The following is an 18106-nucleotide window of genomic DNA, read 5'->3' on the forward strand; positions in this document are numbered from 1 at the left end:
GTCTAAGCTTCGTGCCTTTTGTGCCAGCGTGACGTTAGGGGACGGAGGGATGACCGCCGCCGTAGCTCAGTTGGTAGTGCATTTAGCTCAGTTGGTAGTGCGTAGCTCAGTTGGTAGTGCAGTTGGTAGCGAAGGCTGCAGGTTCGGTCCCTGCCAGCGGTGAGTTATGTTTTCATCCACTTTTCTTTCTTCACATTTACATTACAATTACTACTAGTAAGATCCCCTATACTTTCCTTGGCATCACTCTCTGTTAGTTCTCATAAAGCTTGGAGTATAGGACTTCAAGCAATTTACTTGTATTTGGTCTGTTGTTAGCGTCGTAGTGAAGGTTAGCGAATTCTCTTGTTTCACTCTTTTTGGCAGCTTTCAAGTATAACTTGGTCAATTCTTGCCAATTAAAAAAGCAGAACCAATGCAGGTGCTGTCAAAGGGGCCCGCAAAACTTTTTCAGTGGTCAGAGAATGCTGATATGGCTCCTGAAAACACACTGGTCAAACGTCGCATCGCAGCATGCGGCCTGGAATTTATGATTCTTAAAGTCAGCCAGAAGTTTTTCTCCTTTCTTTCGGCAAATGAATGCCATCAACCCAAATGACCACGCCATGAACCCCAAGTGCACAGCCATTGGCTGGTTTGAGAACGATGAGCTGCATAGTTCCTGCAGCTGCACCAAAATGCCACCACGTGCCTGTGCACACATGCACAGTCACACAGAAAATAAACTATGGGTTCGAACAAAAAAAACGATAAAAAGAAGAAGGAAGTGTGAGAGGTGACAAAGAAGTGACAAGAGTTGCCTTCTTGTCATCCTGCTTCCTGCGTAGCTTTAAGCATGCTCGCTAGTATGAATGAAAGGTGAGACAAAGTGCTTGAAACGTGCAAAAAATCCGTGTAACTCCATTTGTAGTTTTCATACTTTTAAAAAAATTTGCAGCAAATTATTTATGAGGCAATAAGCTCTTTTAATGAAGTTATTTGATGATTACATGGAAAAGTGTTGCAGGGCCCCTTAAAATCTGTGAATGCCTGGCAAGATGGTGTTTTAATATTGAATGAAGTCAAGTTGGCACGCATTCGTATGTTTTTGTTTTTTGCTGCCTTGTTTATTTTACTTAGTGATGCCTTCTCATGTAGAGTAGATTACGTTTCTTCTTATATCACAGAGGCGTAATTTACTGATTTATCCTAGCATATTTCTTTTGAGGGTCCCTTTAGAGCAATTATCCCATGTAATCAATATTACCTTTTTACAGGCATACATACTATCTGGCAAATCACAGCATTGCACATTTAATATCTAGTGATAAAGCATTGAACTCAGATTGCGCCGTAGTCGTCCTTTTTCTGGGACAGAGACAAAGGCCCCATATCCGGTGCCCACTTGATATGGAGGTGTCGCGGGGAGCCAAAGAACATCGCCCACTGCATGTGTGTGTGAAATGGGCTGCGTCAGCTGCCGTCGTCGTCAGTTTTTTTTTTTCTTATTCTATATTGTCAACAAAAGTAATTTTTTTATGTATACAAAAAGCTACAACAATGAAATCTAAGCCAAGCCAATATTCTTAAACTGCGAGTGAGTAGCTGGAAAAGTTCCTGGTATGGTACCAGGAACACTGTTGGCCATGCTTCAATGCAACCGTTGCCAAGTCGTGCCACATTCACAAAAGTGATTTCGCTTCTTCCCAAATGATGATAGAATGTAATGATTAATTTTATTAACCTACGAAGTGACAAAAAAAGAAAAGCCCTAGAATACACAATACAAAGAAGGAAAACAGCACTTATTGCCAGCAAACCGAAAAATGCCTTTCAAGCACCAAATGTGCTAGCACAGCACTCGATTCTCCCTAACCATACAGAAGCTTCCCAGACAAGCAGATGGTCCACGTATTTACTTCAGAGAGGCTATCAACAACAACAAAAAAAAACTTTAAGAGGCTATTAACAAAAGATGCTTTTGCAACGTTATTTGGAGGATCCCGCCACAGCAACTTGTCACACATGTCTAAGTGAGGCCAGTCACGAATGACATCTTGGTGTGCATTTCTCAGTGCATTTGTGTATGTGAAGTTTTGTCAATTAGCCAAGTAGCTGTACATGCATTGTTACCAGTGCCTCTGAATTAGTGCGATTTGCTAAATTGCTTAAGTACACATGGCCACTTTCTGCTGGCCACCATGACAGTCGGGCAAAACTTGCCGAGCTTGTTAAGCATTTGTCAGACCTGTAGGAGTTCCGTGTTCAATTATTCTTGACACACTTGCAGAATAATTTTAAAGTACCACTGTTTCTAATTTCATTTGTTCATTTCTGGCCATATATATTAGAAAGTGAGAAAGTATTATGCCCTTGCTGGTACCAGTTTAAATCTTGAAATTTTTCAATTTTTTTTTTATGTCTGTGCAGTATGCTTTTACACCCAATGCGGTGCAGTAGTATTGCTGCCAAGTGCATTGTCTAGTACTGAAACTGTGTCATTTTCAATAAGATAAATGGTAAAGATTAAACAGCAAGAAGAAAGACAACACACAGATACAGTGATTCATCTCTGCATCTTTCTCTGTGTTCTATTTTTTTTTTTTTTTGCGCTGTTTAATCTTTCCTAATTACGAACCAGCTCGCCCAAGTATCCATTTTAGCAGAGATGAACTGGCTTATCACTTTGATTCGAGCATGTATAGCACTTCCAGGAACCTTCGTTAGATGACCACTGCCTGCAACATGCAGAAAAGGCATGCACACCCAAACAAACTTCATCGGCCACGACATGTACACTGCACCTAAATGGCAGTCATGCGCAGTAAAGTTGGGAAATCAGATAAATATACTATGCAATGCTTTGTGCATGTTAGTGCTTGCTACATTGTTGTACGCACCCACTTTTTTGTCAGGTTCAGGAACATGTGGTTTTCACTTGTACAGACATAAACAATCACAATCAGGAATAAAACCACTGACCTTCAGTGAAACCACATTACACGACACAAACAATCTTACTTGCAAGAGCAGGAAGCAACCAACAACACTGAGGAAGTACAGAGCAGCACTCATAAAATATGCTGTTAAACTACACTTAATAAGAGGCAAACATTATTTGTAATGTTGGTTGCCATTTATTCGCACATACTATATGTGCTTTGATACGACGAATCAGTTCCGAGGAAAGTGGAGACTTTAAATAATGAAAAACGGTCGAAGAGGCAATGCCTCTAGATCTAATTCTTTGACAAGGGCGAGAGGCCTTGTCAATGCGTTTTCTACGGCGACCATTCCTGTTCATGCACACACCTTCATCCACGTGCCACAATTCTCATAAAATCACGGGGTTCTTTACCGTTTGTTTTATTCCTAGGTAGTACTGTAACACCTACCAACCAGAACAACTGGGCCTCTTGGGCAGTTTATCGTTGCATGCTTAAAGGTAGTAAAGCCAACAAGGGGTCGCGGCATGCATCGGGGTCCATTCCCTCTGCATGCTTATTCCTGCAAACAGCCCCGCTTCACACCATTATAGACAAGAGGTGAGAGAGACGCAAGACTCACCACGATGATGGCAACTAGGTAGCCTTGGGCGGTGCCAGCGAGCACATCACTCCAGTGATGCTTGTAGTCGGAGATGCGAGAGAGCGCCGTGTACCAGGCCAGTGACAGCAGCGCCACCTGAACAACCGTGCGAGCTGCCACGGCCAGGGAATTGCGCCACGGCAGTCGTGCGTGGATGTACAGCTGAGAAACAAGATGGAAATGAGGCAGCGTCAGTTTTCCGTAAAAACATAGTACACCCAAACCGGATGTAATGAACCCGGACATAACAAAATACCAGTTACAACGAAGTAAATAAAAATAGGCTTGCAATAGATACAGTGCTAGGAATAAATCTTAATAATGAATTTTTGGATATAATAAACTTAGTGAAAGATGCAACTTTTTTTATAAGTAGGTTGGAGTGTATTGACCTCTGAAAGCTTTCTACACCTAACCTGGCATTGTACTGCCTCTGTGATTGGCCCACCTCTGACCAATTGACAATGACATGCGACGACACTATAGTGAGGTCATGATGACGTCACATATTTTAGCAATCTGTGATGCCGTCATCACGTGATGATGATTTCTTGCATCATCAGTGTTGAGACCACTGGCGCTGATGGCCAATCGGTGCATTTAATGAGGCAACTGAGCCTTTCGCCTTAAAAAAAAAAAAATGTTGGAGCCCCGCCGCGGTGGTCTGGTGGCTAAGGTACTCGGCTGCTGACCCGCAGGTCGCGGGATCAAATCCCGGCTGCGACGGCTGCATTTCCGATGGAGGCGGAAATGTTGTAGGCCCGTGTAGTCATACTTGTGTGCACGTTAAAGAACCCCAGGAGGTCGAAATTTCCGGAGCCCTCCACTACGGCGTCTCTTATAATCATAGGGTGGTTTTGGGACGTTAAACCCCACATATCAATCAATCAAAAATGTTGGAACGCTCAAACTTCAATATAACGAACCCAGACATAACAAATATTAGTTATAACATAGTTAATAAGGAATAGTCCTGTAATAGATATAGTGTTAGGAATATACCTCTATAACAAATTTCCGTATATATATATATAAAACTTATTTTCATGTAAGATGCAACTTTGTTTTAATGAGGTATGAGTGTATTGCGAATAATTGGCAAGCACAGCACTATCTCACAAACACCACACAACCCCTAAATCTTGGCACCCAAGCGGCACCTATCCCAAATGTTGTCAAACACTCACCACTGCATAGAGCATGGTGTAGGCGGAGAAAGACGAGTGCCCCGACATGAACGAGAGCCGTAGCTCCTTCAGCTGGTGTTCGGTTGCATTGCCACCGCAGGTAAAGTTTTCCACGTAGGTGTATGGTTTCGAACACAGAACCTTCAGGTTAAGAGGCTGGCACAAGTCAAAGAAGTGCGGCCGCAGGCGCCCAATGGTGTACTTGGCAATGTCGGTTATGAGCTGGCTCGTCGCTGCCCCCATCAGGAACACGCAAATCATCACGTAGAGGACCTGCGAAAAGTAGGGTATCATCATCATCAACAATGTCATCATCGTCGACCTAACTATGCTCGCTGTATTGCAAGGGCATTTTCAACCTGGTCCTGTGCTTGCCAAGGCGATGTTATCCCTGAAAACTTCTTTAATCTCACAGGCCCCTTATATAGTAATTTAACTGCCAGCCTCCCCCTTGCGCGCTTGCCTACTCTTGTAATCCAGTCTGTTTCTCCTAATGATTAGCAGTTATTTTGCCTTTGTGCTGCATGCCCTGCCCATGCCTATTACTTCCTCTCGAGATCGACTACGATGCCCCTAGCACCTATTCGTTCCCTGACAGATTCCACTGTCGTCTTGTCCCATAGGGTCGCACCTATCATTTTCTTTCCCACGGCTCGCTGCGCCATCCTCAATTTGCATGTGCATGCAAAACAAGTTCAAGGAGTGCTGGGTTGCTGAAGGCATAAGCATGAGCTTGGCGGTACCACTTTACGGCATATAGTTTAAACACACAAGACATAACCAACCACATTCTGTTCATCTGCTGGCACACCGCATTGGCAGGAACACAATCTGTAACGTGAAGTAAAACTGCAATTCGGGCTAGTTGGAACACATACATCTTGAAATGTTTGCACAGGCACACAGGGACACAGAAGAGAACACAAACAGGTGCAATGCAAACATTTCAAGATAGATCTGCAACGTGCTTGTTTAATATTGTTTCGACAAAGAACATGTTCACACAGTACAAAATCATTTGTTGTGTTACTCGATAAACATTCAATATCTCACTGCTAGCACTGTTACTGCTGCGTATAACCAGACAATACCATCGCCTGGTATTTTCTATAACGAGTAATGTGTTCAGTTTACGTTTCCCTTCAACGAATTCATTTTTCATGTCTACAAAGCTTCATGACTACAATGAATATGGACATAATTGTCATTAAGTCGTGTAGTGAATAGTCTGAAAATTTTGGTACTGTATTCTGTATTGGTGAAAACTGCCGTTAAAAGTAAAACTTGCATGGGGAAATGTCATAAAATTGTGTTGTATGTATGCACATGTGACAATGTATGTCAGCAAGTTTTTACTACCTCGAAGAGTAGTGCGTTTCACAAAGCAAACCTGTGGTACAGTCGGTGTTAGCGAAGTTAAATATCATATTTGTCGTAGTCACTCTCCACAGCAGCATTTAGGTAGTTGAGTTGGAACACCAGTGTAGTCTAACTCGACGTAACATGTCGATAGATAGTGATGACGAAGACATCATGGGAGCAAATTACATCAGCATATTTCGTATGATTATAACACTTCAGCATTTCGACATTATTCCTATTAATCAACTGTCATATGCACTCTTTGAAATTTTTGCTAACATTCAGTTTGACATCGGTAATTTAAAGTGAAGTCTTTTTCTTTTTCCTTATTGCATTAAAATAACGTAATAGGTTATTTGCACTTTCCCAACTTACTGAACCTTCGCTTCTGTTTTGAAAATGACTCATTGCCTCTCTACAGGCTATTAGCTTTCAAAGCATTTTATAGCGATTAGCTGTGTTGATAAAGAAAAAAAAAGGTGCTTGACTTCATTCATCAAGAAAGCGTGTTTTTATACAAATGCGCTAAGCTGTGCGAATCAACCTTTAACTAACCTTTAATTCAGAACGTCACAAACTGCGAAAATTGTGGCATTTCGATCCTTGCAGTCTCTCTCTCTCTTTCTTTTACACATTTGTTGTTAGCGTCGGCTTTCGTTTTAATAATTGAATTAATAATGATGCTTCAGGATAAAAGGAAAGGAATTCGTTTCACATTTAACTCGTGCAGGGGTGGCACTAAGATTTTTTCACTGGGTACAGTACACTGTACACTGGGGGGGGGGGGGGGGCACCCACCGCAAGTAAGTTAGTCCATGGGGGGGGGAGCGTAAGGGGGGCCGGTGGGAAACATTTTAAGGGGAGGGGGCAGCCTTCCCATACTAAAAATTCCTCAATACTTTATCCCGTACCACCCCCCTTCAAAGCGCCGACCCTAGACTGGTCTCTCAGTTGCTATTCAAATACGTCGCTGACTCGCCTGCCTACTGAACGCCTGAACTGCGCTTCTTTTCGGCCGCAGCCACACGTGGTGGACGTGCGTGCGTCAGCGACTGATGCCGTCACGCTGACGGATGGGAATGTGGTGGCCTTTTCGTGTGCTTCGCGGCAGTCGAGACACGATTGCCGCAGCTGCGACCGCGCGGGTCACCGGAACAAACAAATGCGGGAACAACGTGGCAAGCCGTTAAAGCTTTTTTTCTCTAGAGCTCCTTTTTCGTGCAAGCTGTGACGTGCAGTGCATTCGCTCTCGTCACCATTCTGCCGACCGTTTCGGGGATCTCTGCGCTGTTATCTCTGTTTTCGTTCCACAAAACTGCGCTGTTTCGCTTCAACGACGGGTGATTACAGTGATTGTTGCGCAGTTACCAGAAGGGTTAGCAGCAACATGGATTACAAAAAAAAATAAAAAAAAGTGGCGGGAACGGAAATGAAGTGACAGCTGGGCTCAACTTACTCGACTGCTGTAAGTTGAGCGTTCGCGGCCTGTCATTCAATTCTTTTCCGTCGCTGCCTGTTAATACATTTACATTGCAAGTTAAACGTCAGTCCTGTCCGCTTCTACTTTTTTTTTTTGCTGCTCATACTTTTTACAATAAGTTACCAACAGTGCGCTGAACAAAATGAACATACCTGCCAAGCTCAAGGATTCTGAATACGGGAGATTTCGGGCACAAAAAAAAAAACACGAAAAACCATCGATTGCGGAAAGCAAGAGGGGGGGGGGGGGGGGAGGTCCCCGATCGTAAGCGCGAACATGGGCGTTGGTTTTGTAATGGCTTGGAGTGGCCGAACACAGGAAGGTGGGGTTTTCCCGCTAAGGCGAGAGTCTCTGAGGGGGCGAGCGCAAATACTCCCGAAATTTCGGGTCATCAAAACAACCGGCAAAATCTCTTTCCCTCAAAGGAACTCGCGTATGTCTTCCCGGGACACGCGTGAACGGAAGGGAGGGCGCAGTTGACTGCCGCGAAAGAGTGCGTCAATGTTTTTGCTCGCTACTAGATTCATCGGACATGAAACGCCAAAACGCTTCGAGCCTTTTTTTTTTTCTTTCACGTCTTTACTGCCTTTAATCTACCGCTGCGTGCGCTGGCCGCGCCCCCTCGGAGCTCGTAGATCGCTATCGCGTCGCCTCAACCGCGCTTATGTTCCGTTTTCAATCCGCGTGCGCTGGCTGCGCGGGTGCCTTTAAAACTACGTCGCGATTTATGCTTTATCTACGATCGCATCTGCCGCAGTTTTCGTCCACGAAATTTGGGGAAAGCGGCGTTGCTCTCACTGGTCTAGCGTTGGACGCGCGTATACACTTTCCGTGTTCTGTCAGTAACGTCGTCGCCACACGCGAACGCACTGTATACAGAAGACCTTGCGTGCGCTCGCACACTTCCTAAGTTTTGAGCAAGCTGCTCTCTGCCTTCGTTCGACGGTGTCGGTACTAAAGTTCATATCGTCCGCCGCGATTAGTAAAATTGCTCGGAACATTCCAGTATTGTCCCAAATGGACACAGTCGAATTTGGCTCGGGAACTTAACGAATTCGTATCTGTCGCGGTTTCGCATTCACTGAGATTCTATACTGTACGTTTTGACGAGCGCGTCCTATAAAATTCGTTTATAATAAAAAAGCGAAGGGTTCGCAAAAAGCCCGTGGAGTGTATTGTGACCCGCACTTTTGTCAATGCGGCCAGCAGACACGCACGGAACTTTTAATTTCCGGGAGATTTTCACGACAACCGTATACAAACGGAAGAAAACGGTCGAAATCCGGGAGTCTCCCGGACAATCCGCGAGACTTGGCAGGTATGAAATAACTGATAGGGTTTACATAGCGAGAAAAAAAAAAAGTTGCGTCGCCATTTTTCTCGCTCACACGTTCCCAAACGCTTGCTGTGATAAAAGAAAAAAGGAAAACAGAGGTGGCAGGAAGATAAATAATTGCACCCTTTGACGTGTTTCCTTTGTCATACGTAATTAAGTGTCATACATCTAGCTCGCACGTTTCTTGCTTTAACGCCGCGCGCCTGCGGTGTAAATCCCAATCAGCGTCGCATATAGCGTATATATCGTAATCGGAGCTTGGGCAACCACACCCCACTCCTTTGACGTTTTAGGGACGAAGCACCTTAGTGCCTCGGCTTGTCGGCGTGCCATGTCGTTGTGACGTCCCGTCATATACGTGAGAATCACCGACGAAGTTAACCAATGCACTCAAGTTTCTTGTCTAAAACCAGAGACACAAACGTGCATATCTGCGGTAAAGACATCTATTTCAAACGCCACCTATTGAAGCATATCTACAAAGTCGTGGTGTGTTAGTGGACCGGTGGCGAGCGAAGCAGTAAAGATTTTTTTTTTTTTTTTAGGGAAACAACGGCGCATACTGCATTCTATACACACCCCTCCCCGGTTTTCACGTGAAGCTGAAACAACATTGCTTCCTCATTGCGTATGGTATACCACATTTTTCTTTTTTTTTTTCCCTCGAACCCCTTTCGAAACACTGCGAAAGATACATCCAGTAATCGGATCAGGCGTTTGCAGCTTGTCAAAGCGACAATGCGGGACGGAGTTCCGGTGATGGCAAACTCGCGTCAGAGCGAGTATACCGATAGGACGACGGCATTACAGCCAGTGTGCGCACCCAGTAATCGGATCAGGCGGTTGCAGCTTGTCAAAGCGACAATGCGGGACGGAGTTGCGGTGTTGGCAAACTCGCGTCAGAGCGAGTATACCGATAGGACGACGGCATTACAGCCAGTGTGCGCAATGCAGAGATAAGTCAAGCGCTGCAGGGCGACTAATGTTGCAGTTTTGGCGAGTTCGTTTGTCATTTCCGAACTGCAGAAACGGCTGCAGGCGGCCAAACGAAAAGACAGCGCATTGCCACGCAACAGGAATGCTCCGACATCAAGAATGGCATTATTACGTTGCATGCACTCGTGAAAAATCTATTTGGAGGGTTCTGTGGGGCCGAAAAGCTCGATATGACTGGGAAGCACGCCGTAACGGGAAGGTGATGAGGGGGACGACGACATGACTGCGAATTTATGTTGACCACGTGCGCTTCCTTGGCGCGCTCATAGATCCTAGAACACAAGCGCAGTATGCACTTGGCTCCATTCGAAAATGCGACAATCAAGCCCATGGCTTCGTGCTTTATCGCCGTTTCGAAAATTAAATGTACAGGTCTGACCACACCAAGGAGGATTTTAAAAATTTGCTGGAGTGGAAATGATTGCGCAGAAGTGAAGCCGTTCCTCTGGCAAGATGGCGGCCATCTTACTAGGGGCATGATAAAGTATCGCCATTCAGCGATCAAAAAACGAAGCGTTTTCCCCGCACGCCCAACGAGCTTAATGTGGGAACTTTTTCGGGCCACATAGTGCTCCAAGTGCGTCTTAAAGTTACTAGTTTTCCGTAGTGAGCCTCTAATTGGAGGCGAAGTTCTTTGAAGATTCAGCCATCCATACTTGTTTCTGTGTGTTATTTCGTCGGGAACAACTATCCTTTAATATAGAACTAACGTAGCATTTACATAACGTATCAAAGCCACTTGATCTTTAAGCGGGCACTATCAGAAAAGAGCATGTTTCCGCCATCTTGGCAGTGGCAATAGGTGGCTTCACTTCTGCTGGCAAGCCATCGCAAGGAGCTTCCACTCCAGCAATTTTTCTTTAATCCTCCTTGGACCACACCTACCCGTTTCAGCGCGTGGCTTTTTTTTTTTTTTTTTTTTGACGAGAAGAGAGAGGGCGTGTGGAGAGAGAAGGCGCGTGGCTACGCGTCCTCCCTCTCCAGAGATTCGCTCGCAGGATTTCAAGCTGGACGGTTGTGCCCTCGCGATCTCCGACGCCACCGTAGCTCCCGCCGACTGGTTCGCCCTCCGCGGTCTCCCGACGCCGTGCAGCTCTCGCAATGTGGCGCCCCGCCCTTGGACTGCTTCGACCGGATCCCCACTTTCATATCTCCTTCTTTTTCCGTCGCTTGCCTGTCTACTTCTTCGTCTATTTTCCTTCTATTCTTTTTATCCCTCCTTCCCCCAATCCCTATAAGGCACTGCGCCGTGTCGCCTGAAGGCAGACAGAAATTAGGTGCCTTTTTCCTCTTCATTCTAACCACCACCACCTCGCATAGTCGTTGCAGCGGTTCAGCGCGCGGTTTTTTTGACGCGGCGCCCCGCCTTCTCCCTTTGAAGAGAGAGGGCGCGCAGCTTTACGTAACCACGCTCTATCTTCATTTCGACAACGTATCTTGACGTTCCTTGAGCACATGCGTCACACCTGCTTTTTTTTTTTTTGCCCCGCCGTGGTTGTCTAGTGGCTAAGGCTGCTGACGTCACCGAAGGTCGAGGGATTGAATCCCGGCTGCATTTTCGATGGAGGGAAAAATGCTGTAGGCCCGTGTGCTCTCATTTGGGTGCACATTAAAAAACCCCAGGTGGTCGAAATTTCCGGAGCCCTCAGCTACAGCGTCTCGCATAATCATACGGTGGTTTCGAGACATTAAACACCACATATCAATCAATGCTTTTTTTTTTTCGTAGAAATTCGGTCAGTAGGTTGATGGCGTTTCGGGACGGACGAGCGAAATGATTTCCTGTCTCACTATGCGTTCTATATACCGCACATATGCCCATCCACGATATCAGCATATCTTCTGTTCATAATTGCCTATAATTGACAGAGTGATAAGTATCAACTAGAACACCTGACACCCATGGGCAAACTGTGATCTCAATCTCTATCAAGATCAAGTATGGGTCAAGGCTCTTTTTTTTCTATCGAAGTGGAGGTTCGACTACAATTGATGACAGCTACTCGCAATTATTAAATATAATTGTGAAGCACAAATCAGTGAAGGAACGGAAGCCAGCGATATGTAGGATTACTGATAAGGGTTTCCCAAGACCCTTTTATAGCGGGCGTGTACAATGTGTGAGGCAGCAGTGGGCGTAGCTATAGTGAAGCGCTGCACCGGACTATGTTATCAGAAATGTGCTGCAGCCTTCTCACCACCAACCAATTGTCCTGGGACAATCAATTGCTACTCTTTTGGTCTAATTGTTATAAAGACTATCTCTCAACTGCGAAGTGACGCACTGCGAAAGATTGCCTAGTTTTCTCGCAACTGCATATCTGCCAGTACCTGCAGTCTATGTCTACGAAAAGAAAGGTCTATGAAATTAGAGCGTCATATACTGCACCATCCGTGCGAAACGTTAACGCGCACTAAAGATAATCCTAAATGAAGTTTAAGTAGAATTGTTCTTACAGTGTTCGGTCGAACTAAAGCCCCTAGATTTTTCCTAAAGAAAAATCTAGAGACTTTAGGTTGGACGTCACTGCATCAATGTTCAGTATTCTATAGCCCAGCGAACTGCTTTAGGTGCATGACAGAAGCGCCCATTTTCTGACCTCTTAATGGCACCCTCGAATTATGCAATATAAATGGTGACACATGTTGGAGAGCTGTGACTCCGCGCTGACACACTGTTCCAGGAATTATCGTGACAATCTTTATTGCGCAGGTGCACTCTTTGAAGCACAAATGTTGCGGTACTTGACAGACGACGGTGTGGCGTGCCTTAAGCATTTGAAAATAAATGTTAAATGGCCGATGATTTTAAATTGAAGTATTTTTTTGGTGTGCATTTGTTGTGAAGAACATTGAAGTGTATACAAAAAAAATTTAGAAACAGCAGAACAAGACACAGCTTTTATGTGGCTGGTGCTGTTCATTTAACATCATGCGCAAAGAGACTGCTCCGTGAATCACTCAACACATACGAACAAACTAAGATAACTAGAATTGAACCTAAGCACTTTTGGTCATGCACAATAAAGCATTGTAGCAATTTCGATTTACAATTAAATGGAATTGTAATGTTCGTATAATGTGTGAGAGTCATACGCTGCTACATGAGTGACAGTGCTTTGACCGATCTAAATGAAGTAGACAACTTTTTTTTATTAAACTTTGGCATTTAATAAGTGGGAAGTAATTTGATAGCCTAGGGACTCCATTAAGTGAATTTTCAGTATAATTCCTATATAATGAATAATCAATGAACATGTCTAAAGCAGAAGAAAGTAATGTACAATGTAGGTTTCAGGGATGCAATTGAATTGTAGAACTGTTGCAAAAGTTGTAACAATCACACATAAGCTGCAAAATATATCGACTTTGTACACTTTAGACGCAGTAACATACATGATATGCAGGGTTGAGATATCTGTTGAGTAGTCAGATATTACCATTAATAAACTTCATGCAATAACTCGTCTATCAACTTTCAGTTTCAAGTGCAAAAAAGTTTATTTGATTTGTCATTTTACTGTAAGGCCAAGTAGCGCAGTTTTTAACATGGACAAGAGGAATAAGAAGGACACAACACTCTGTACACTCGCAACTGAAGTTATTTAAGAAAAAAGCTTCATATATATGCACCCATGCTGACACCCAGCGACACAGATGAGAAATGACAGACTCGCTCCTTGATCTCGTCTTTCTTGATCACTCTTTTTCTAATTACCATGTATCTGTCGAGCCTGGCCTATCTGACCATGATATTGTGTCTGTATACTTTTCGTTGAATGTTAAACATACACCTGACACGCATGCACCTTTGTTTGTGAAAGATTTTGCACGGGCTGACGATATCAGTGTAATAGAATATCTTGAATCTTGTTTTTGTAAATTTCGCACAAGTGACGTCCTTGAGCTTTGGACCAAGTCTGCATAGATCAGTTCATACCGAACAAACGTGTAAAACCAACTAAACACACACCTTGGATGAACAGGCGTATCATTCAGTTAAAACGTAAAGCCAAACGATTACAAAAAAAAAGGAGCTGCTGCCGTTAATTTATCCACTGTTCGTACAGCTCTGTCGGAATCTATTACAGAAACAAAGAAGTTTTATTTCAGCAACACTTTACCTAACTTTACAAGGGAAGATCCACAGAAGTTTTGGAACTTTATTAAGGAGCAAAAGAAATTGATAACAAGCATTACCCACGACGGTACTGCAATAACTGACCCCAAAAGCATTGCTAACCTTTTAAATGCCCACTTTCACAGTGTCTTCTCCCCGCCTACTCACCCTTCTTTTCAAACTTCACGGTCCTCCTTTTCAGATATCAATATTTCTCAACAAGGTGTGCTTAACATGCTTCTATGATTGAAGATGAAATCTTCCGTCGGTCCTGATGGCATTCCCAACTCCTTCCTTTGGCGTTACGCTGAACCACTAAGCAAATTTCTCGTTGCAATATTTCAGGTCTCTCTAGAATTCGTGATACTTCCACCCGACTGGAAAATTGCACGCATTGTACCAATTTTAAAAAAGGGCGATTCATCTTCAGTCTTAAATTACCGTCCGATTTCTATTTTATCATCTTCATGTAAAATGATTGAGCATATCGTTTCGAATTACATTAACAACTTCTTAAATGAGCATGACATTCTAACTCCTTTTGAACATGGCTTTAGGAAGGGTCTTTCGACAATCACTCAATTAAGTACGGTCATACATTCTTTCGCTTCTGTTCTTGACAGAGGTGGACAAATGAATGTTATCTTTCTACATTTTCAAAAGGCTTTTGATGTAGTCCCTCATGACAAATTAATCTGCAAATTACAGTTCCTTGGTTTTCCTGGCTTCGTCCTATCATGGTTATCTGCTTATTTAATGCATCGGAAACAGTGTGTTATCATTGACGGACAACAATCTGACTCTTTCTCGGTAACCTCAGGGGTCCCTCAGGGAAGTGTACTTGGCCCACTATTATTCCTTATTTATTGCAACGACATAACAGATGTCATACAAGCCCCAGTAAATATTCGTCTTTTCGCAGACGACTGCGTTATTTTTAACGAAATCAATAGTGTTGAAGACCAATTCTTGCTTAGTGCAGCCTTAAACAGTATTTTTAAGTGGAGCAATAAATGGGGCATGAAGCTAAATTCTTCTAAGTCTGTGCTCCTGCGTATAACTAAAATAACAGTACCCCTGATGTTTTCATACTCCATTGGCCAAGACACATTAATTGAAGTTAAGGAGTACAAATATCTTGGAGTTACCATTACTAACAACCTCAACTGGAGCACCCATATTTCTAACACCGCCTCTTCAGCTTTCACAAAATTATGTATACTTCGACACAAGCTTAAACATGCATCCCATGACGTGAAAACTTTAGCCTATACAACTTTTATCAGACCCAAGTTAGAATACTCCTCTATTATTTGGGATCCTTTCACCAAAACCAATATTAATTGTCTTGAAAGAATACAGAGAAAAGCCATGCGATTCATTTTTTCTAAATACAGCCGTGAGGATTCTGTAACGGATCTTATACGTTCTAACGGTTTTCACACACTTCAAATGAGGCGCAAAATATCCCGACTGAAGTTCCTCCATTCTTTGTTAAATCGTAAATTTTTTATAGATCCCAGTCCTTACATAACCCTTTCTGAGACTAGGAAAACCAGTCATTCCCATCGCCTCACACTCTCCCCTTATGTTGCCAGATCTAAACTCTTTAAATATTCTTTTTTTCCCCGCACCATAGAAGAATGGAACCTAATACCTATTGATCATCTGGTCTCGACTGAATCAATACAGAATTACTTCTTCACTATTTCCTAAATATATTTTATTTAGACGGTTGTTTTTTATCGTTACCTGACTTGTTTATGATATTCATTTGTGCTTTCTAGATGTATTTATGTTGTACCCTGCCCCTCCTGCATGGGTCTGTAGTATTTTGTAAATAAATAAATAAAATAAAAAAACTGGCACTGAAAACTTATCCAATATGAACTTTTTGAGCACTTAACGATAAAATAATCACAGCAAATATAGAGATGAGCTTAACAATACATGCGTTTTTGCTTGCAAAGCACAATATGCACAAACTCAAGCGATAAAGCAAAGCATGTGTGGCTCATACACTTAAAAAAAAAAAAAAAGGTGGGTGCATATATATGAAGCTTCTCTCAAAAATTTATTTGCGAGTGTAGCGAGTGTCGTGTCCTTCTTATCCTTGTTGTCCATGTTAAAAACTGTGCTACTTAACTTTGCGGTAAAATAAACAATTACCAACTAACCCAGTTATCAACCTTATTTAATTGGTATTTGTGCGGCAGTTGTCCAGTGCATCAGAGTTTCGTCAGTGCTTGTGTAGGGAGGCAACGCCTGCCTAACAATACAATTAACAAGCGACTGCAAAGCTCAACAAAAGGATAACATAGCAACAATGAACCTAACAGACTGCAGGGTGGTTGGAAGGGTGTTTACAGTTCTTGGTTTTGAGGCAAGCCAGCCCCTGGTAAGGAAATGACCGACTTCAACATGGTCTTTTTGGCTAGGAAGTAATGCAGCCAAGTGCAAAGAACAAATAAAACTGCGATTTATAACCATGATGTGCTTATTTATCATCGAAAAAGAAAAAATGAAGTGTGCTTTCAATTAACACTCTATTTCATGAGAGTATAAATTAAATGCTGCATCTAAATTTCTCTGGACATTCTCATTCTTTGAAGACACTGCTTCATACCTGCAATGCCGGGGGCACTGGCCAGCGGAGCAGAAGCTTCTTGCTTGTGATGACTGTCTCGTGCACACGCATCCTGGCTCGTGTTCCCTCAAGCACAACCATCTTTGAAATGGCATAGAAAGGAGGATGCGAGCAATAATGTAGATGGCGCGAAAAGTTGACAAGCTCTTCAACACATGCATACAATTGCAACCTCAATGTAAAATATCATAGAAAGGATAACACCCCAGTCTGAACACTGCTCCTCCCCCACCTGAACGAGTTCCCAGATTGCTTGCAGAGTTGCACATCTTAATACGAATGAACCCATTCCTGGTCTGTGGGCTATAATTAATGAGAAAATGGGGCACACATCAAGTATTCCTTCCCAACATGGTAGAAACTAATGATGTGTATGCACCATTCTGTCAAAATAAATCTCTAATAAAAATATTTCTGCTGTTTGCAAAATAAATGGAGCAGAAGACGGCTTGTTGGAGCATGGCAAGATATGACATGCGCCAGAATTCCCCGTCCAAGTCTCTTCTGTTCGAATCTAGCCAAGGAAATTTGTATATTTTACATAGCAAACAAGGAATTCAGAGCACTCACCACAGTGATAGGTATGAGAATGCCATAGGCATAGAGCATGGGAGAAGTGACCGTGGAATCACGGTACGGGTACCTCAACGATTCATCATCGCAGAAAAATCCACGCTTGAATGGCTTGCCAGCCAAGAAAAGGATGAGGACGGGTATGCCAACTGAAACGGATGATTATTGTCACATTGAAATGGTGGTGAAAAACGACGCAATAGCTACAGTAGTCACAGTAAGTCACATTGCAGTAACTAACTGGGCCAGTTGGTTATTGATACTGAAAATAAACAGCACAAAAAGAAAGGCACGGCTATGAAAAGCAAACCAACAAGACAAGTGCCAATTTCCAACTGATTTTTATTGATATTAAACAGGAATAATGTACACCGACATAAAAGCAGCTAAAACAGCATTAACAGTTGAAGTGACATGCTGTGCACACCTCTGCATTCCAGAAAAGAGAGCTTCTGCCGGATAGCACAGCCGACGGTTTGCTCATGGATCTGCTCCTCCCTGCACCATCCAAGTGGCCTTTCTGATTATGTGCTCTCTGACAGGGGGCTCTGTTTCTTGAAGTGTGGGAGTTTACGCAGCAGGCCACTGTGATTGTTAATTACTGGTTTTGGTGCTTTCGTGTTAGTGTATGTTTTCCTGTACCTTTTTGTAACTGCTCCCACAGATACTTATCTGACGCATTTAGGTCAATAAAGTTCAGTTCAAAGTCAGCGCTTGTCCTTTGTGTTTGCTTTTCACAGTCATTGCCTTTTGCATTGTATACCTTAAGTGAGTCACAAATAGCCGCAATAGTCACAAATACAACTATTGAGTAAGCTGGCACCCATAAAAAGAAGCC

General features: G+C 43.3%; 1 protein-coding gene across 4 annotated transcripts in view; it reads right to left on the bottom strand.

The window, feature by feature from the left end:
- Positions 1-18106, bottom strand: part of LOC119180988 (putative phosphatidate phosphatase) — a 35438-nt gene that overhangs the window by 13486 nt on the left and 3846 nt on the right. For 3 of the 4 annotated variants that reach the window (XM_037432143.2, XM_075875575.1, XM_075875576.1), the window contains exons 2-5: positions 17266-17417; positions 16675-16776; positions 4755-5027; positions 3547-3729 (exon numbers count right to left, since the gene is read on the bottom strand). In XM_037432143.2, the coding sequence (XP_037288040.2) occupies positions 3547-3729; positions 4755-5027; positions 16675-16776; positions 17266-17417 (710 nt within the window). Of the gene's footprint in view, positions 1-1277; positions 1426-3546; positions 3730-4754; positions 5028-16674; positions 16777-17265; positions 17418-18106 lie in introns of those variants that run through there. The other variant, XM_075875577.1, reaches the window with a different exon arrangement.

Source organism: Rhipicephalus microplus, chromosome 10, assembly GCF_043290135.1.
Source record: "Rhipicephalus microplus isolate Deutch F79 chromosome 10, USDA_Rmic, whole genome shotgun sequence".
Classification (NCBI taxonomy): Eukaryota; Metazoa; Arthropoda; class Arachnida; order Ixodida; family Ixodidae; genus Rhipicephalus; species Rhipicephalus microplus.